Consider the following 18,787-nt stretch of genomic DNA (forward strand, 5'->3'; position numbering starts at 1 on the left):
ACCAGCTGAACACGATCCTCCTTCTCCTCTTCATCGACATCGACATCGGAAAGTATGTCTGCCAAGCAAAGATGGATATCTAAGGGAGGGATAGGAGGGCGAGACCGGTTCGTAGTCGCAACCTGCACCTGCACCCTGGACACTCAAGATGCGAGATGCGAGCTGCACAGTCACACAGAGTCCCGAACGCAGACGCAAAGCGACGGGCCCGGGTCACTTTCTCTCCTTGTCCCGGATTCAAATCCATGTAGTACACAAGTACTAGTGCATTGAGTGTAATGCAAGCTGTCGGCGTGGGTGGATAGTCAATACAATAAATTAACGCGGACACTCGTCGGGAACACCATCATCATAAATACGAGTACGACAGCAAGCACCTCTCGGAGATGGGAAATCCTTGAAGTCTGATCGAACAAGCAAAGAAACCATGCGCAAATGAAACAAGAAAACACTACTGGACCAGAGAAAGAAGTGACAGACCGACGCGACGAGTTTAAATATAGGCGGAAGCAACAGCGATACGCATCCAGGCGAAGTCCTCTCCACAAGTTGCCGTCCCACAGCTCGACAGCTCTCAGTGCGGAATCCTCGATAGTGAGCCTCCACCCGGTTGCAGCGAGCGCGTCGCGCGAGTCCAGCGAGACAGCGACCCGCACTGCTCAGCCGAGAAGCGTTGAATGAGGATGCGTCCGGCAACGCGGCGTGTGCGAGCACAGCCCAGCTCTGCAACACGGTCTTGACTGCATGCAACAGCGGCCATTCCAGCGTGTGCGAGACGAGGGCGAGGGGAGGACAAGGTCATGTTCGAAACTGACATATGGTGGACCGTGGTCACATAGGGACAGGGATAGTAGAGGTTGCGGTCGCGGTCGCGGACGGAGGAGAGCCTCCGCCGCGTGACTAGTTAGGGTAAGCGCAGGATGTGTGAGCGGCGAGAGACTCGGATGGAGGACGGTCTACCAGAGCCGCACAGGCTGCGGAATGTGCGTGCCGCGGATGTTGCGGACTCGAACTCGAGTCGGAGGCCATTCCGGCGAATGCGAGGGTGAGGGACGTGATCGAAATGGCGGCATATGGTGATGGTCACATAGGAATACTAGGGAGAGTAGAGGTCGCGATTGGAAGTGGGAGATCCTCAGTGGCATAGATATCGACGAGAGAAACGAATTCGGAGAGACTCGGACGGAAGAGGCCCGTACGCACACCACCGCACCGGAGGCGTAACGTGCGGACGTTTCAGACGTGGAAGATTTGATGACGATTGCAAGAAGAGAACAGTCCGAATGCAAGGGAGAAGTGGGGCGATAGAAGATCGGTCAGGACCGTGACGTGGATATATCGCGGATTGTTGATGAGGGGCTTGGGAAGTCATAGTGCATGGATATTTGGTCGACGCGGCGGTGCTCTCGGCGTGAGCCTGCGAACTCGAATGACTCGGATGCACCCACTCAACCACCCAACCCAACCTCAGAGTCGTTGACTCATGGCCAGGCCAGACGGAGCGTCCTGATGTTCTCATTTGACGTCCTGTAGTGGGGAAATTAGTCTCTGATCGTGATGAGCGTGTACATTGCGGAAGCTCACCATATGTTGTACTTCGTCGTTGATATATAGGCGGAGGATCTTCCGTTTGTGCAGCTCAGGCAAGCATCTCCTGGCGTGTGCGCAGAGAAGCTCTTCCTCTTCCTCCGTACCTGCACGTACATCGAGGTTGACCTCCTGAAGATGGCCGAATGGCTCGCCCGAGAGGACGCGATCGAGTTCCTCAAGTGTGTCTTGATCGAAGCGCAAGTGGTTCAGGTCGGGGTGAGGTTCGAATCTTTGAGTAAAGACGGCATTGAAAGTGATAGATTGCATCGTGTTTGACGAGACACCTTGCAGGACTGAAGCCACACCTTGCCAATGGTCCTGGTAGTCGTAAAGGCTGCAAGACAAGCGTTCGAGAGCAATGAACCCCGATAGAGGTAGAGTGTCTGGACATATGGTACAAGAAGCATCAGCAATGAATGGTAAACAGTTGAAAAGACGAAGAATCATACATACTGGTTATGCATATATAAAGCTTTGTGACAGACGGCCCAACGCGACCCACGAAAGCGTCTACAGCTTCCTGCAATGGCCCAGTGGAAGGCAAGCAATAGAGAATACAGTGCAACACTTTGACGGGCGATCCATGCAGCGCTCCTGTCATCCACCTGAGGAATACGGCCGCACATTTTGGCGACAGATTGAAGATGCGAAGTGTGTGTAAGTCTGGCCAATATGTGCGGGGACGGAGCGTCGTCTGCAGGTGCACTTCATGTGAGACCATGGGCCATGTGAGGGAACCGATGTCGAGGGTGGAGAGCAGTGGAAGTGCAGTGAGCAGACGTCGCACATCGCTGAAGGAAGAGAATTGACACTCAGAGAGCATCAGGGTTGTGATGGCGCGGAACTGTGATAACAGCAGAGGCCACGTGACGGAAGGTCGCTGGTGAGTGAAATCTATATGCCTGACGGACAATGTACGCAATCCTGGGAGCTTTCCTGCGAATTCGACGAGGAACAGACGACCTGCCTTGCTGGGTTGAGCTGCCGGTGGTTCTTGACGACCGAGGCCAAGGCTGTCCACGGAGGTAAGATACCGGCTCATGGTCTCCGAATGTAGAACCCTCTCGACGAGCAGGTCGTAGGTATAATCATCTTTGATTGCAATGTCTTCGAACAGTTCGACCCTGCTCCTTGGCAACCAAGCCCGACAGACGAGAGCACACATGGCGAGTGTGTGGGTCCGACTCGGTCTGAAGGTACGGTAGGGGACGAGAGGTATACCTGAGATGATGGCGTCCGTGATTTCTGGAGGGATGTAAGGGGGCATGATATTCTGCTCTCCAAGTCGAAGCGTGAGTTCGATCCGTCATCGTGGACGATATTCGCTCAACTCACCTTGCGAGATACAGCGGGCTCGGGTATGGGAGACAGAGATTGATGGGGGGAAATCGACTGGTGCGGGGTGCAGACTGAGGTAGGAGACGTCGACTCGGAGGACAAGGATGGGCGTCCTAGGGTGGACTGGTGCCTCGCGTCCAGTTCTCAGGGCGAAGGTGATGGTGTTCGGCCCGAAATCCTTGCCCAGCGTCTCGAGCAGAGAGCGCGTGTGGATTGGAATGCACGCTCGGCTGCATTTGTACAATTGGTAACTCACTCACTAGACGTACCTGCGCGTTCCAAGTTTTGAGTACTTTGCGCGGAGCGGAGTTCGTCTCTAGCTTTGTTTTCTCTGTATCACCAAGACGGAGTAAGGTTCTGTTGACGCGGGCGACGACGACGACAGAACTGACCGTGACTTGGGAAGGACGGAATTCCATGCGGTGCTGGGGACCGTCGAGATCTGGGTGAAGAGACTCGCACACGAACCACGGATTTCCGAAGACTTCGGGAGGCTACCGTTGGTCCAGCCTCTCGTCGCCTCGGAGGCGACTGCAGCCTGAGGTATGCCATGTCATTCTCCTCCAATGTACGATTTACGAAGGGTCCCGGGTTGTGCATTATTCGATCATCCGCACGATACAGCACTGGTGAGAACGTCCGGCTCCGCAGAACAACAAGAAAACAACAAGAAGCGGACAGCATGGCAACGACAAGCACCTCGGATATGTAGACAATGTCGGATGTCAATACGCACTCGGGCAACTACGTTGTATCTTCACATTCATATTCAACTCGCGAGAAGTTGGAAGATTCAAGGCGGGGTACTGGACGCTGGACGGATGACAACGCGCACGCGGCACAACACACGAGGCCTGCGCAGTGCAGTCGTCAAGGCAATGGCAATGCATTACACGCGTTAGAGACTCAGCTGCGAGTCGCGAATGCCTTCATGAACCAGTTCAGGCTCGTCGCCAGGGCCCCAGGACCGAACAAAGTCCTGCGTATTAACCGTCCAGAGCAACCCTCCGCTTTGAGTCTTGACGCGGAGCCCTGAGTCCAGAAGCTGGCTATTCGAGGGTGTTTGAAAAAACACAATGGGAGGACGACAGATTCACCTGTGCCGCTGCTTGAGAGACAAAGACATCATGACAGCTCGTGGGATCCACACGCCACACGCCCCCGCGCTGAAAAGTCCGGACTGTAAACGTGCCTGTGTGCGCGCACTGATAGCCGCAGCGCCGCACAGGAAGATGAACCAGGGATTCGGGGATACTAGATCAGAGTCGCGAGCCCCCAGAATGGAACCCAGCTAGAACCCGGGAAGATCAGATTCGTGGCGCATATATTTATGATACTTGCACGTACGTCCGCAAGTCGAACCCCCCGAGGGTCGCCATGCTAACCAGCCAGCCGCTCGCTCAAACGCACTCGATCGACTACCCGGCGAATCTCCCAGGACGGCGAACGAACGCATTGTCCTCTCCTCACACTCGCGAAGCACCGGTAGCATTGCCTCCGAGACTCGGACGAAGCTAATACAGCGAACGAGAACAAGAACGCAATCTGGTTCGGTGGCCAGTGCGCGGCGATAGAGCAAGGGAGAAGCCCTGGAGAAGCTCTGAAATGATGTCTGCCAGCGTGGATAGACTCTACGGCTGCGGCAAGTGTCACTGTGCGCCGCTGGCGGAGCTTTCGAAGGATGGACTGGGAGCCGATCATCACAATTCCAGATATCTAGGACATAGAGTGCCGTACATCTTGCGCTCGCGGGGTCGTGTGTCGCCGCGAGCGAGAGACGAAGCAGCGCCGCGGACGATCTCGCTCGACACCTGACCAAACTCCAAATCCGGGGCTGAAATATCGGGCACGCTGCACGCCGTCCCGACGCCAGAGATCTACCCAGCAGGACACAGCGCCGCAGGCGGAAGGACGTGCCGCATCGCGATGCGCAAACCACACATGGACCGAGGCAGAGATCTGTCGAGGTGTCAGATTCACAGCGCCAGCAGATGGTCAAGGTCGGCACCTGACCTAATCCGGAACTCCAGAGGAGGACAGATCTGCGCTCGGACACGCCGCCGCAAAACGTGCCACGGCGTGGGTCGCGAACCACACCGACGGCACAGTGTCAGGCATCGCACCAGGCTGGCCAGGGGAGAGTTCTCGATGAAGTGTACTTGGATTCGGAGGCGGTACTGCCACGACAGGCATAGCTACGAAAAAGAGGGTGGCTACTCGAGTGTGCGAGTACTCACGATACGATAGACTCCCAGGAGGCGGCCAGCTGACCATGGCGTCCTGTATAGCTCCAAACACCGAGCTAGAGTGGGCCGAATATTCCGTTCGAAGATGCCGTTTGTTGTGCCACCGGGCTGCTGCTTGCGGAACAAATGCCAGTGGGATGGCGAGCTTGCCATCGCTCAGCGCTGTGCGGCCGTGAGGTAAGGATGCGATTCGCGACTCGGGAGCCGCTGAGAATGACGGAGGGCTGTGGACGTCAAGGCGAAGAATGCTGTTGTTCGCGCGGGGGCTAGACCAGCGGTGTCGGCATGCCAGGAGGCGAGAGATAACGTCCTCCGCTGTCTTGAGAAAGCAGATGGAGTGATAAGTAGGATAGAGTCGAGAGAAGTGCCGGAGACAGGTGCGGCGCAGTGGCGGCGCTGCAGGAGAAGACGAGGAGCGCGTGTACGACGAGTGGGAGACCGAGCACAGCGGAGCGTCCGTCGAGATCGGCAGAGGTGAACAAGGCAAGTTGCGCTCGCTGCCTGCGCTGCGCTCGAGGTCGCTGCGGGGGAGAGGATGTTGTTCCGAGAAGAGGAGGCCCATTGTGGCGAGCGCGTCGGTCGTTGTCGTCGCTGGCGCGAGCGCCAGTGGTCGGCGGGATCAGCCGGGGCACCGCCTCCCAGCGCTCTGGCCCAAGCGGGAGGTGATGGGCTCCGAAGCGATCCTGTATTGTCTGACCTCCGACGCTCCTATATATTCCCTCTCTCCTCTTCCTCATCACTCCGCCTTCAGGTCCTCCAAGTCGTGCTCGCCGTTCTCCTCGTCCTCCTCGTCTCATCTTCCGTCGTGTGCAATTACGCCGCTGACTAATCATTATTCTATCTATCCCCACCCACGTCCCCCTTTTCCCCACACGCATCCTAACCTGTACTTGCATCCCCCATGGCCGCCGCTGCTGCTCCCTCCCACCGCATCCACTCTATCCATGGTGCATTCGGCGGTCCGAGCCGCTATGGGCCCTCATCTCCCTTTTCCATGAACATGAACCCCGCCCAGGCATCCTGGAACCGCATCCCCAACGTCTGTGCACCCCGCCGAACCTACGAAGTGGCTCCAGCAGCCCGCACCACCCCCGCATCCGTATCTGCATCCTGCTCCGGTTCAAGTGCAGGAAGCACCGGACTTGGGATGCGCTCAGCCGCAGGCAGCCGCCCCCGCCGCACCACCATCTCTACTGGCTCCTGGGGCTCCCCAATCCCCAGCCGCCGCCCTCCTCCTCCTCCGCCTGCCCCAGCAGAACGCACGACATCCGCCCTCCAAACGTCTCTTTCCGCCACTCCCGTCATCCCTACACCCGTGCCCATCCCGGAGATCGACGACCCGTTCGCCGACGCCCACGAAGACCTCTCCCCGTTCCCACCCCCGTCCCCGCGGACGATCTCCTCCCGGACGCGCGTCGCCGTCTCCGTCTCGTCGTGCACCATGTCCACGCCCGACTCCGACTCGGGTGCGAGCCTGACGGTGCCTCCCGGGCTCGGGTCAGCCATCACCATTCCGAGCGCGAAGGACATGCGCGGCCGGCTCGTGGCGACGACGCTGCTCAATCGTGGGAGCGGCCGCCCGCTGGGCGTGTACCTCCGTCGCCGTCTTTCGGGCGAGGGCACGACGTATGTCAAGAGCGGGCTGTCTCAGCTTGTTGCTGCCGCAGCGTGAACAGCACTAGCATCAAGCGGAGGCGGTGCGCAGGCAGGGAGTCGGAGAGGCTCGCGGTGCAGGAGGGAGAGGGGAGGGGAGGGGCGACGGGTGTGGGTGTGGTTGTGAGCGTTGTTAGACGGACGTGTGGTCTCTGGTCAGTCCTCGGTTCTTGCGTCTTTCTTGCTTTCTGTATCATCCATCCTCCATCGGGCTCGGACGTGTCGACACTCGTTATCCCCTATCCCCTCCTCCCCACCTCTCTCCTCTACCCTCCTCATGTTGTGTAACTCTGCAACCTCCTCTCCTCTCCTTTCATTTCCATCTCTGCCGCATCTCATCTCCCCCTCTCCCTCATCTCATCTCCTCATCTCTTCGCTATCTCTACCTGTCTTGCCTCCTCGCATCGCATACTCCTCTACCCTCTCCCTCACTCCGTAATAGCATCCATCACACACCTCGACACACGAATCCTCTCTCTCTCTCTTTGTTCCTCCCTTGTTGCTCTCACGAATGCATACCAACAATTGTAGAATCACCCCATCGTAACGATTTTTCTTCTTCCGTCTTCCTCGCCTTTCAGCTGGTCTCAATAAGTGCGCATCTCGTACACTACCCCCTGCGTTATTTAAGTCTCCCCTTCCTGGTCCCTCAACGTGCAACGCTCGACGCTCGACGTCCGACGTTTGACGTTTCCGAACACTTCAAGCTTTTTTTCTGATTTGTTACCGAAACGAAACGAATGTACCCGTACATGTTCGATAAGTGTACCACCTAGGTCCTACGTAGCTGTAATTCATTCCTATTCCTTTTCCTTTTCCTTTTCTAGGTCTTCTAGTGGTCCGCAGACAACACGCGGACCTTCCCTTGTTCGCCGACGGCGGGGGCGGCGGCAGTACCTAGCCTGAGGTCTCCAGGCTCCAGCATGCGAAGTTGCGTTGATCACCGGGGTCCCGCGTCGACATCTTCGCCGGGCTTCTTGTTCTCGTTCTTGTTCTCGTGCCCACTTGTCACTTGGTCCGCTGTAGTTTCGTTCTCAGGTGGGATCCTCGCGCTGCCACAGTCCCGGGGTACAGGCTCCGAGTGCCGGTGCGACGCGGACGAGGGGCTACAGACTGAGACAAGTTCAAGGGGTGCAAACGACAAGACGTAATATGCGCTGACGACGACACACGACGACATCGGACACGACCACTTCTTCAAGCTACCTGGATGCAGGACAGATGCAGGACAGGAGAGGCCCGGGAGAGCTCTCATAGGGGGGACGTCATCCGACAACGAGCCATCCCCACAACGTGCCCCGCCCGCCCGCTGGTGGCTGGCATGCTGTTGCCTGTCCATCGCCCGTGCCGTCACTAAGCACACACTGATGCAGTGATGCAGATCCTGCCAGGCTTTCACGTAAGTTACGCACGCACGCACACACGCACGCACGGGTACGCATGGCTCTCTTAACCATGTATCCTTCCTCTGTCCTTCTTCCTCTGTCCTGACTAGTCCTGACTAGTGACTCCTGTCTCTCTATCTCGATGTCTCTCTGTTCTCGAACCAGTACCAATCAAGGCCACACCCGTCTCCCCCTCGGTCTGGGGCTGCGCGCGCGCGCGCGTTCCGCTCCCCGCTCCCGTCGCCCGAGTTCCGAAACCTCGAGGTGGGGGCTGTGCTGCGCGTGCGTGCGGGGTCGAAATCGGTCGATGACGTCGTGCGTACGTCGGGGACCTGAGACGATCCCGAGTGCCGGCCCCCGGGTGCCCACTGCCGACGGGTCGCGACTGAGGGCCGTCTCGCACGACGCGACGACATCCCAGGACCCACCTTGTCCAGAGAACAGAGTATATGCATGCATGTATGTATGTATGTAGTACAGATGTAACCAGGAAGGACTAAGTCATCATCAAATCGTCGATCTACAAGCCCGTGAGCCTTGAAGCTTGCGATTGAAGCGTGGGCTTAAGGCGGGGCGCTTCCAATTAGGTATGCAACAAGTTTGTGAGACGGTAGACAGAGATTATCAGAAAATGTACTGCACTGAGGACCGTGGCGGCGGCGGTAACTCGAGTACATCCCGATGTGCGACTCGGAGGTCGAGTAGAACAAATAAACTATAAAAGAACTCTACTCAAGTAGACTATTCCGACACGGGGAATCGAACCCCGGGCTATCGCGTGAGAGGCGATAATGTTAGCCACTACACCATATCGGATGTAGAAGCTCGGGAGAGGTTTAAGACATGGAAGACTTCGAGACTTTAACAGCAACTGAGCAAGGTTGTGCCGCCAACTGGACTCGGACGGCCCTATGTACGACATAGAATTCTCGAGGCAGACATCATCAAGAGAAGTGTGCTCTGATTCTCCGGACACATGCACAAATTTAAGTAGGGGGGTCGAAAGCTGTGTGGTTAGTACTGCTCCGGATCCTCAGTATTCGTTGCGACGACATACTTACCCCGAAATACAGAGGCATGTGCGGGTGTAGTAGGATCGCACATGTTTAGACACATGCACAACCACGGTCCGTAGATACACGACTGCTTACATTAGTTATACGCGGGTATTCCCTTCGATACATGACCATGCAAGATACACCACACCCCACATCTCCGGGTCGTCCTCCGAGTCGTCACGACGCTGGCGCAGACTCGGACGCCGCAGCCTTGACCTGTTCGATACGCCCATCCAGCAAACTCAACACCGTGTCCACGCCCTTCAGCACCCCCTCATCAGGCCCAATCCCCGGCACGATCTTCGTGTGCGCAAAGTCGATCAGCTTGACGAGGTACGGCGGCCCGACGCGCTTCTTCTCCTCGCTCTCGTCTTCGTCGTCGTCGTCTTCATCCTCGTCCTCTTCGTCCCCGCCCTCCTCGAGCCACTTGAGCCCCTCCCGAGCGCGCTCCCAGTCCGCCTCGTAGATGATCAGGAGGCTGCCCCCGACCATGCGCATGTGCACCTCCGCGAGCGCGGCGCGGATCTCCGCGATGTCTTCCCGGAGCGACTCCAGCACCGGCAGGAGAATATCTGCAGAGAGGCCGGTTCCCTGCGAAAGTGCGGCGTCGGCACTCTCGCTCTCACTCTCACTGGAAGGCGCAGAGGGCTTCGGCGGGGTATCTGCGGAGGCGAGAGGGAAGTATCGCGCTATCCCGTGCGGGAGGTCGGATGGCTTGATTGACTTGCCGTAGGACTTGGGGGTGTTGACGGCCTTGCCAGTGGCAAGGTCATATACCTTCCGAAAGCGTGTCGCTGTCAGCATCCCCTCCGACAGTGACAGGAACACAGCCTGCGTGAAACCTGTAGCTGGCGTACCTGGAACCCAGTTAAGCGCACCCCGGTCTCGAGCGATGTCGTCTCGCGCGCGGTCTTCTCCATGCGCGCACGCTTCTCCTCGCTCGCGCCGTCGTCGTAGAGCACGGTGCCGAGCTTCACGTCGAGGATGTTGGGCTTGAGGAACGTGTGCGAGAGGTTCTCGAGCACGAGGGACTGTGTAGTCGCGAACCGCGCCGATAAGCCTCGCGAGCCCCACGCCACAGCTCAAACCGGAGGAAGGGGAATGGGAAGGAGAGAAGAAAGAAAAGCGAGGGGAAGGGAGTACTCATCTTTCTCCTGCTCCGCAGATGCCTGCACGACCTTGATCGGCCCGCCGTCCGCTTGCGGCTGGCTCTCGTCCAGCTTGCCCTCGAGACGCAGCGTGCCGTAGAACTTGGGCACGAACGGGCGCAGGGGCGCGAAGCCCGGGTCCGTCGTGACCGACTGGTAGAACGCGACCTCGGCCGCGAGCGCGGGCTTGATGAGCAGCGAGCCGTCTTCGCTCGTCATGACCCCCGGGTGGCCGCCGACTTGCGATGCGAGCGGGATCGTGTGCGCTGCTGCAGACATTGCCGGGACGAGGGTTGCAGTGTAACTTAGTACTAGTGGGAGTAGGGAGTAGGGTGGTGATGGTATCAGGGTAAGCCGTGGGCGTCCTTGTATTCGGTCCTAGGACTCGCAGCGGGTACAAGGTATTTGTCTTTTGCGCCGTTCTCGGGATCAGGAGCATCATTCCAGCTTTGTCGCAGCATGTCGAGCATAGCAGCGGAGGAGAGCCAGCAAGGGTGATGGTGGTGGACGGAGGCAAGGACTGGGAATGTGCGAATCACCCGCGGCCGCACTCCATTCCATACTTATGTAGATACTCCCTTGACTAGCAACTTCCATCGTGACTCTCTGCGATGACAACCACACTCGCTCAAGAACACGCGGACAAGATTTTCATTGCTGTGACCATCTCGCCTACCTCTGCGCTCAACAGCGATCCCGACGGACTCGTCGTCCACCCGCTCATCACGCGTCTGGGCCGTGTCGGGGAGCTGCAGGACGTGCAGCTGCTCGGCGTACCCCGGGATAGCTGGGCTCACTCCCAGGACGATGTTATGAGGTCGCTGAGCCAGTTACAGGGCGTGCTAAGGGTGGATGTACAGGATGTGCCGAGGTTGAGAACGAAGAGAGGCGGGGATGAGCTGTGATCTTGAGGACGTCTGTTGGTGAGTTCAGTTCGTTCTTGATAACGAGTTTGGTATTCATAATGCTCGGTCCACAGACCTTTTCTTGCTGTGACATGTATGATATGTGCGGTTGGAATAACTGTCGTGAGTGTAGAGATGTCTGAGAGTCGGTTGCAATCCCGAGGTTGTCCCTCGGATACTCATCAAGACGCCTCGAGGATTAACGAATCTTTTGCATGTGCAGGTGAGTTGTAAAGCTTGTCTGGCCTGTCACGCAAGAGAAATGAACTAACGGTGAACGTCTTGTTAGGTGTTCCTCAGGGATGGTCCCTCTTTCTCAGAGTCCGCGTCAATTCTTGCCTGTTCTCGCGAATACGAAGCTATGTTCTCTAACTGCGCTTGTCTGAAGCTCGAGGGCGGAAGTCCTCCTCCGGATTCCCGTGTAGCGCGGACGTCAGGTTCGTTTAATCATGGCATGCAACGAAGGCGGCGTTCTAAGCAGGCGCGTTGTCGTCTGTCTTCGACTACGTTTCCCCGACACAACTCGCACGCACATGCCATGGTATAGTAGCTAGTGATGGACGGCGACTCGTAACTGTAAATGGTGAGGATCGTCCTGTTCGTCGATTTGGTGAGCTCATTGCAGACTTTCTGTCGCCAACAGATGGACAGCGTATTAGACGTTGCCCCTTCCCAGATCTCGCATCAACTCTACCCATGGCTGACCGGCGTAGGCTGTCTGGCTTGCGCGACGCCGAGATGCTCTCGTAGATCCTCGCCAGGGCTGATGAGTATCGCAAGTTCGCGTTTACTCTCGCTGTCCACAACAGTGTCGCCCCACCCTATCGCTTCCCCGGAGTTATCTCGAAGCGATCTCAGTCCCCTGCGAAGCTATGGCGTATCCTTCCGTCCCATCTATCGACGATCATTGTCGAAACCGAGACCGTGGACAAGATACCACAACTTCACTGTACGTTCGTTGTTCCGGAGTATGCACGAAGCTCATCATTTGGTATAGTCAACCAAAAGACCAGGCACGTCGCGAGGATGTTCATGTTGATGGTCTCGACCAGGAGTTCCGTGAGGAACCACTGCCTGCTGGTGCTCTATCATGCCTCGAAGAGGCCGAACTCCCGGCATCCGTGTACTCCAAGGTCGCTGTGCCGTCTCCGTAGCGCTTGCACCTGCGGGGAGATCCAAACCTTGGCTACATGAACCTCGAGCTCAACATGGAGGTACTGGGCCTTCCCTCGCTCTTTCTCCGCTCGAAACGCTGGGCAGGTTTTCCGTGAAATTCTTCGGGCCGAACGCCATCCCCTTCGGCCTGAGAAACTGAACATGGACACCTACACATGCATCTAGATGGAGGAGGTCCACCGTCAAGCGAAGACACCTGCTAGATATGGGCGCGCCCCAGCTTGCTGATGTTTGTTCATAAACAAGGCCCCAAACATGAGCGAAACTTGAAAGCGGTCTATCGTTTCCTGACCAGCTGTAACAACATCTTCTCCCCTCGAGCACATGTCAGCAGCGAGCGCAACGTCTATGTCAATCTCGACGGACGCTTCGCTGTGCTCGGTTTCCCACTCGTTGTCCACGCCCCCCTGAGTCCTTCTCCTGCAGCGCCGCCGCTTCGCCGCACTTGCTGCTCTAGTCTGCTTATCGCACCATCCGCTTTCTCAAGACATCAGAGGATGCTACTTCTCCCTTCTGGCATCCCTGCACCACAGTATTCTTCATCTCGACGTCCCCAGCCTCCGTCACACCTCGCGGGTCGCGAGTCGGACTCGCAACCTTACATACAGCACAGCACGGACGCCATGGTCAGGCTGTGGCACTGCCCACGTCCTCGGGTCCTTCGTGAGTACTCGTGCACCGGTAGCCACACTCTTTGTTGTACTTCTGTCTGTCGTGTCAGTACCGCTCCCTAATCAAAGTACCTTCCTCCGACAACCCGTCCCCAGCCAGACTCGTCCTATGTGCGATGCCTTCACAGATCTCTGCTGTTAATTTGGTTTGCAAATTCCCGACGTGGCGCGTTCTGTCATCTCCCTCACCGCTGTGTCCCGGTCTGAGCGCAGCCCTTCAGCTTGCCAGCTGTGCGCTGAAATTCCATCCTGCCCGTGTCACGGTCAGTTCTGTCATCGTTCGTCCGCCTTAACAGAACCTTACTCCGTATTGGTGACGCAGAGAGAACAAAGCTAGAGACAATCAACTCCAAACTCGGCGCGAGGACCCAAAGTTGAAACGTGCAGGTACGTCCAGTGATTGAGTTACTGAATATACAACGCAGCCGACCGCGCATGCCAGTACACACTCTCTCTCCGCTCGAGACGCTGGGCAAGTATTTCGGGCCGAACGCCATCACCTTCACCCTGAGAACTGAACATGAGGCACCCTAGGACGCCCATCCTTGTCCTCCGAGTCAACGTCTCCCACCTCAGCCTGCACCCTGCACCTTTCGAGCTCCCCCCATCAGTCTCTGTCTCCCATACCCGAGCCCGCTGTATCTCGCAAGGTGAGTCAGGCGAATATTGTCCACGATGACGGATCGAGCTCACCCTTCGACTTGGAGAGCAGAATATGCCCCCTTACATGCCTCGAGAAATCACGGACACCATCATCTCAGCTGTACCTCTCGAACACTACTATGACTACAGACCGAGTCGGACCCACACACTCGCCATGTGTGCTCTCGTCTGTCGCGCTTGGTTGCCAAGGAGCAGGGTCGAACTGTTCAAAGACATTCTCATCCTAGATGAACATACCTACGACCTGCTCGTCGAGAGGGTTCTACATTCGGAGACCATGAGCCGGTATCTCGCCTCCGTGAACAGCCTTGGCCTCGGTTGTTTGGGCAAACCAGATCCACGCAGCAAGGCAGCTCGTCTATTCTTCGTCGAATTCGCAGGAAAGCTCCCTGGATTGCGTACATTGGACGTCCACCATATAGATTTTACTCACCAGCGACCTTCCGTCAGGTGGCCTCTGCTGTTGTCACAGTTCCGCACCATCACATCCCTGCGGCTCTGGAGTTGTCGATTCTCTTCCTTCAGCGATGTGCGACGTCTGCTCACTGCACTACCACTGCTCTCCACCCTCGCAATCTCTCAGCTCACATGGCCCGTGGTCTCACATGAACTGCACCTGCAGACGACGCTCCGTCCCCGCACGTTTTGGCCAGAGTTACACACCCTTGGAATCCACGATCTGTCGACAGAATGTGCGGCCGTGTTCCTCAGGTGGATAGTAGGAGCGCTGCATGGATCGCCCGTCAAAGTGCTGGACTGTGACTTCTCCAACTTGCCTTCCACTGGGCCATTGCAGGAAGCTGTAGACGCTTTCATGGGTCGCGTTGGGCCATCCGTCACAGATCTTGATATGAACATAAACGGTATGTAAAATTATGCTATCTTGTCAACCGTTTACTGTTCAGCGTTACTGATGCTTCTTGTACCATGTGTCCAGACACTTTACCTCTATCGGGGTTCATTGCTCTCGAACATTTGTCTTGCGACCTTATCGTTTACAAGGGCAAGTGGGAAGGTGTGGCTTCGGTCCTGCAAGGCGTCTCGTCAAACACGATACAATCTATCATCTTCAATTATGTCTATACCCATAGATGGTACTCCAGACATAACATCAACACCACCTACTTGCGCTTCGATAATGACACACTTGAGGAACTCGATCGCGTCCTCTCGGGTGAGCCATTCGGCGGTCTCCGGGATGTCATCCTCCGTGTAGTTGCAGAGAAGGAGGAAGAGGAAGAGCTTATCCGCGCACACGCCAGGAGATGCCTGCCTGAGCTGCACAAACGGCGGATCCTCCACTTGTATGTCAATGGACGACTACAACGTTTGGTGAGCCTTTACAATGTACAGGTTCATCCTTGATCAGGACTTAATTCGCCTTTACAGGACGTCGAATGAGACATGGGGACGCGCTCCATCTGCCAGCGGCCACGAGTATCAGACTTCGTTGGAGGGTGGGTCAAGCGGTTGAGTAGGTGCATCCGAGCCGTTCAAGTTCGAGTTCCCGGAGCGGCATGGAGTGGCTCCAGTCCGCTGCTACTGTCGCTACTGTCCGAACGCCGGGGACACCACTGCGCCGATCTAATATCTATGCACTCAGGAGTTTCAAGCCCCATCTTCATCGACATTCTCCGAGTCTCGGCCGCTTCTCCATAACTTGCCTTCTCGTTCGACCTCACCATCATCGAGTCCACGTCGGATTCATCCCCAAATGCTGAGCCCGCCCTATGGCATACCTTCCTCCATCCGATCCTATCTCAATTCTTGCGCTCATTGATGGCATGTACGCTACCGACGTTCACCGTTCACCCATTTCCGCGACCACGCCCTCTATTATCCCCGCGCTATGTAACCAGTCCTTTCGATCAGGTCCTCGCCACGGTAGCATGCCCTGACCCTCGTATTGGCTGGAGTGGCCTCCGACTCCGACTCGAGTACAAGTCTGCAACGTCCACGGCCCGCGCATTCCGCAGCCTGTGCGGGTCTGGCACACCCTCCTCCGTCCGAGTCTCTCGCCGCTCGCACATCCTGCGTTTACCCTAACTAGTAAGGCGGTGGAGGCTCTCCTCCGTCCGCGACCGCGACTGCGACCTCTATTATCCCTATCCCTATGTGACCACCGTATGTCAGTTTCGAACATGACCTTGTCCTCCCCTCGCCCTCCCCTCGCCCCCGCTGGAATGGCCGCTGTTGCATGCAGTTAAGACCGTGTTGCAGAGCTAGGCTGTGCTCGTACACACCGCGTTGCCGGACGCATCCTCATTTGCTTCTCGGCTGAGCAGTGCGGGTCACTGTCTCGCTGGACTCGCGCGACGCGCTCGCTGCGACCGGGTGGAGGCTCACAATCGAGGATCCCGCACTGAGAGCTGTCGAGCTGTGGGACGCAACTTGTGGAGAGGACTTCGCCTGGATGCGCATCGCCGTTGCTTCCGCCTATCTAGTAGTCATTCGTGTACGGTGTCGGCCTGTCAATTCTTTCTCCGGTCCAGTAGCGTTTTCTTGTTTCATTTGCGCATGGTTTCTTTGCTTGTTCGATCAGACTTCAAGGATTTCCCATCTCCGAGAGGTGCTTGACGTCGTGCTCGTATTTATGACGGTTCCCGACCAGTGTCCACGTACATTTATTGTATTGACTACCACGCCGTCATGCACTACTTAGTACTGAGAAGGAGAACCTGGTCCGAGCCCGTCGCTTCTACGTCTGCCTTCGGGACTGGGTGCGACTGTGTAGCTCGCACCTTGAGTCTGCCGGAGGGCCCTGTGCAGGCTGCGACTACAGATGCTGTTGTCGCCCTCTCATCTGTCTCTCGCCCATCCCTCTTCGCTCACCACGCTGACAGCACGAGACTTGAGCTGGTTGTGACTTCATTGGAACCACCATCGATGTCGACAGGCTGGACGAACAGCTCTCCGATGTCCATGTCCATGTCAATGTCGATGAACAGGAGAAGGAGAATTGGGTTTCGCTGGCGCTGCGTCCGAGACTGAGCCACAGACATCCGCTTAGGCTAAGACTTCATCGAGGGAACTCCTCGCCACAAGTTCGCACTGTTTGTCGAGGACGACAGCGACCCGAATGGAAGGATCGAGGGCAGTCCTGAAGGGCACGTCGGTTTACGAACCCCGTAAGGGAGATTATACTACATACAGATCGGGAAGCGTCTCGCGCGACTTTCATTCACTCTGTTGCTCACCAAGTTCGAGAACGAACAACGTGGAGACGTATGCGTTGGCGCGCCTTCCAGCAGCGCTGGATTGTGTCCGGGTAACATCGCAGACGGGCAGTTGTGACGCAGGTCACACATGCGTGGTCATGGTGCCAGAGTCGTGGCTGTATGACTATCAGGTACGAGACGCGGTTGTCAAGGTGTGCCATGCTTACTGTGAGCTACATACTTAGTGCTGGAGGTATGCTGCGTCAGACGTCCGGACAGTCTGACCCCGAGTCGGCGAGGTCCATGATCCATCCGCCGACACCCACTGCTGCCGACGGTGAGTGTTTCCGGGTTGTCTGAGTCGTCCCATCAGTTTTGCAAGCTTACGGGAAGCTTGAACGGGCGCACACGACGCACCGTGCTTCATCGAACAGAGAGCGGGCGCGACGACGGGGTTCCTGTGCGGTATATGCGGTCCATGAGATGCCTATGCTAGGCGTAACGCAGATACTAGAAGTACTGAGAGGACGAGGACAGTGGCAGGCAGGGGCTCACCTCCCGTTGTAGACTGTAGTTACCCACCTTTTCCTCAATTCATCCATCCGTTCTCTGCCCCTTCCAGCCCTGTGTATGTCATCGCGTCGACCGGCCGCCCATCCTCGCCTCCGGGCGCGCTTTCAGCTACGTTCGATGCATTCAAAGTCTAAGCTCGTGTCGCCGCCGATGGTGAGCGTTTTCTCTTCTGTCGATTTGGCATGATGAGGGTTTTCGCTCTGCTCTTTGGCAGGGACATGGGCCTCGGAGGTTCGGTGTGATCTGAACTGTGTGCGGTGAGTGTTTCCCTTGGCCTGAACGCGCCGCTGAATGACTTGCTGTCTAGTCCGGTCATCTCAATTCAGACATATTTGCCGACGCGCACCGGGAAGCATGCGCGGCGACGTCGGTGCGTTCAACCGGGGCTGCTTGAACCGAGGTGCGCGCGACGTGTACATTCAAGCTTCTGCCGCCGTTGACGAGAATTTGCCGGGGCGAGTTTTTTGCTTGCAGCGCTCTGAGTGGCTATGGCTGACGGAGTGTTCCGCCGCCCTCATTCGAATTGCACCGGTGAGCATTCATCTCTGTCTCAACAAGTCGCGGTCTGACTTACCATACTTGCAGTATCTGCCCGGAGTCCTTTCTGTGTACACGGGTAGTCCGAGGACGCTCTGACCTTCGTCTGAGGAGTCAGTTTGGGCTTCCACATTCCGAGGCGATGGGATCTGACGCACTGGTGCGAACCGGTGCGTGTTTGTTCGTTCATTCGAGCACTCGTCCGACTCACCACTGTGCAGAACGTATGTCGCAGTCCCACGACGTACGCGACAGCCTCGGCGGTGAGCCTTCTGCCCGGGCTCGCTGGACGCATGGTCTAGACATTGTCGTAGGCTCTGAGTGGGGCCGTAGTTGGCGTCCTAGGCTCAGAATGAGTAGTGAGTACACCGTGATAGGCAGACGAACGTACTGCGGGAGCACAGCCTCGCGAGGCTTGACCCCGAGTGGAATCCAGACCTGTTGGGATAGCGCACACCTGGAAGAGGTGTTCGAGCAGTCCCGAAGTCGACATGTTGCAGGAGATGGCAGTTCCAGGGAGACGGAGAACAGATGACATACGGAGTATGTTAGCATCCTCACCACGTCCGAATTGAGTGTGTGCTGTACTTACCGCAGACGTGCTGAGGAACTTGAAGCTTGAAGTCGGAGAGTCGGTTGCTGCATGAGGCACGGGACAGCGTAATCGCGAGCACTGGGACGGGCAA

At 57.0% G+C, this 18,787-nt stretch overlaps 12 protein-coding genes and 1 non-coding gene across 13 annotated transcripts; 8 read left to right on the plus strand and 5 right to left on the minus strand.

Annotated features, from left to right (window-relative positions):
• Window positions 1-1,330: 1,330 nt before the first annotated feature.
• On the minus strand, window positions 1,331-3,039 carry L226DRAFT_341174 (uncharacterized protein). Its single transcript, XM_067674075.1, has 4 exons — window positions 2,926-3,039; window positions 2,044-2,863; window positions 1,585-1,973; window positions 1,331-1,527 (listed from the first exon to the last, which is right to left on the minus strand). Exons 2-4 carry the CDS (start codon window positions 2,855-2,857, stop codon window positions 1,516-1,518), a joined length of 1,215 nt encoding a protein of 404 aa, XP_067529105.1. The 5' UTR covers window positions 2,858-2,863; window positions 2,926-3,039; the 3' UTR covers window positions 1,331-1,515.
• Window positions 2,814-3,899, minus strand: L226DRAFT_341338 (uncharacterized protein). The gene is made up of 3 exons (XM_067674076.1): window positions 3,321-3,899; window positions 2,926-3,259; window positions 2,814-2,863 (listed from the first exon to the last, which is right to left on the minus strand). The coding sequence occupies exons 1-2, from the start codon at window positions 3,610-3,612 to the stop codon at window positions 3,042-3,044; spliced, it is 510 nt and encodes a 169-aa protein (XP_067529106.1). The 5' UTR covers window positions 3,613-3,899; the 3' UTR covers window positions 2,814-2,863; window positions 2,926-3,041.
• On the plus strand, window positions 3,514-4,123 carry L226DRAFT_540625 (uncharacterized protein; the record flags this gene model as incomplete). The annotated part of the gene is given in 4 exon segments (XM_067681908.1): window positions 3,514-3,554; window positions 3,570-3,588; window positions 3,603-3,605; window positions 3,617-4,123. A coding segment is annotated over 1 exon segment (301 nt), but the record flags the coding sequence as incomplete, so codon positions are not given.
• Window positions 4,124-5,072: 949 nt separating this feature from the next.
• On the plus strand, window positions 5,073-5,264 carry L226DRAFT_540628 (uncharacterized protein; the record flags this gene model as incomplete). The annotated part of the gene is made up of 2 exons (XM_067681909.1): window positions 5,073-5,149; window positions 5,184-5,264. Coding segments are annotated over exons 1-2 (154 nt in total), but the record flags the coding sequence as incomplete, so codon positions are not given.
• An 811-nt stretch (window positions 5,265-6,075) lies between these two features.
• On the plus strand, window positions 6,076-6,846 carry L226DRAFT_527194 (uncharacterized protein; the record flags this gene model as incomplete). The annotated part of the gene is made up of 1 exon (XM_067679097.1): window positions 6,076-6,846. One exon carries the CDS (start codon window positions 6,076-6,078, stop codon window positions 6,844-6,846), a length of 771 nt encoding a protein of 256 aa, XP_067529109.1.
• Window positions 6,847-7,706: 860 nt separating this feature from the next.
• On the minus strand, window positions 7,707-8,391 carry L226DRAFT_540630 (uncharacterized protein). Its single transcript, XM_067681910.1, has 2 exons — window positions 8,333-8,391; window positions 7,707-8,226 (listed from the first exon to the last, which is right to left on the minus strand). The coding sequence occupies exon 2, from the start codon at window positions 8,080-8,082 to the stop codon at window positions 7,768-7,770; it is 315 nt and encodes a 104-aa protein (XP_067529110.1). The 5' UTR covers window positions 8,083-8,226; window positions 8,333-8,391; the 3' UTR covers window positions 7,707-7,767.
• Window positions 8,392-8,956: 565 nt separating this feature from the next.
• Window positions 8,957-9,028, minus strand: L226DRAFT_t287. The gene has a single exon. It is a non-coding gene; the product is annotated as a tRNA-Glu (tRNA).
• Window positions 9,029-9,234: 206 nt separating this feature from the next.
• On the minus strand, window positions 9,235-10,941 carry L226DRAFT_540631 (SAICAR synthase-like protein). Its single transcript, XM_067681911.1, has 3 exons — window positions 10,418-10,941; window positions 10,128-10,303; window positions 9,235-10,047 (listed from the first exon to the last, which is right to left on the minus strand). The coding sequence occupies exons 1-3, from the start codon at window positions 10,695-10,697 to the stop codon at window positions 9,448-9,450; spliced, it is 1,056 nt and encodes a 351-aa protein (XP_067529111.1). The 5' UTR covers window positions 10,698-10,941; the 3' UTR covers window positions 9,235-9,447.
• Window positions 10,942-10,967: 26 nt separating this feature from the next.
• Window positions 10,968-11,862, plus strand: L226DRAFT_341422 (uncharacterized protein; the record flags this gene model as incomplete). Its single annotated transcript, XM_067674077.1, has 4 exons — window positions 10,968-11,341; window positions 11,398-11,446; window positions 11,521-11,546; window positions 11,613-11,862. Coding segments are annotated over exons 2-4 (307 nt in total), but the record flags the coding sequence as incomplete, so codon positions are not given.
• Window positions 10,992-11,683, plus strand: L226DRAFT_495610 (uncharacterized protein). Its single transcript, XM_067677522.1, has 3 exons — window positions 10,992-11,341; window positions 11,398-11,546; window positions 11,613-11,683. The coding sequence occupies exon 1, from the start codon at window positions 11,030-11,032 to the stop codon at window positions 11,321-11,323; it is 294 nt and encodes a 97-aa protein (XP_067529113.1). The 5' UTR covers window positions 10,992-11,029; the 3' UTR covers window positions 11,324-11,341; window positions 11,398-11,546; window positions 11,613-11,683.
• L226DRAFT_617478 (uncharacterized protein) lies at window positions 11,824-12,477 on the plus strand (the record flags this gene model as incomplete). Its single annotated transcript, XM_067687040.1, has 3 exons — window positions 11,824-11,906; window positions 11,967-12,272; window positions 12,332-12,477. Coding segments are annotated over exons 1-3 (453 nt in total), but the record flags the coding sequence as incomplete, so codon positions are not given.
• A 25-nt stretch (window positions 12,478-12,502) lies between these two features.
• Window positions 12,503-13,427, plus strand: L226DRAFT_341640 (uncharacterized protein). The gene has a single exon (XM_067674079.1). The coding sequence runs from the start codon at window positions 12,727-12,729 to the stop codon at window positions 13,231-13,233; it is 507 nt and encodes a 168-aa protein (XP_067529115.1). The 5' UTR covers window positions 12,503-12,726; the 3' UTR covers window positions 13,234-13,427.
• Window positions 13,428-13,498: 71 nt separating this feature from the next.
• L226DRAFT_341532 (uncharacterized protein) lies at window positions 13,499-15,423 on the plus strand. The gene is made up of 4 exons (XM_067674078.1): window positions 13,499-13,820; window positions 13,883-14,696; window positions 14,771-15,165; window positions 15,223-15,423. Exons 2-4 carry the CDS (start codon window positions 13,886-13,888, stop codon window positions 15,232-15,234), a joined length of 1,218 nt encoding a protein of 405 aa, XP_067529116.1. The 5' UTR covers window positions 13,499-13,820; window positions 13,883-13,885; the 3' UTR covers window positions 15,235-15,423.
• Window positions 15,424-18,787: the final 3,364 nt, after the last annotated feature.

The sequence above is a fragment of the Lentinus tigrinus genome, assembly GCF_003813185.1.
Source record: "Lentinus tigrinus ALCF2SS1-7 unplaced genomic scaffold L226scaffold_61, whole genome shotgun sequence".
NCBI lineage: Eukaryota > Fungi > Basidiomycota > Agaricomycetes > Polyporales > Polyporaceae > Lentinus > Lentinus tigrinus.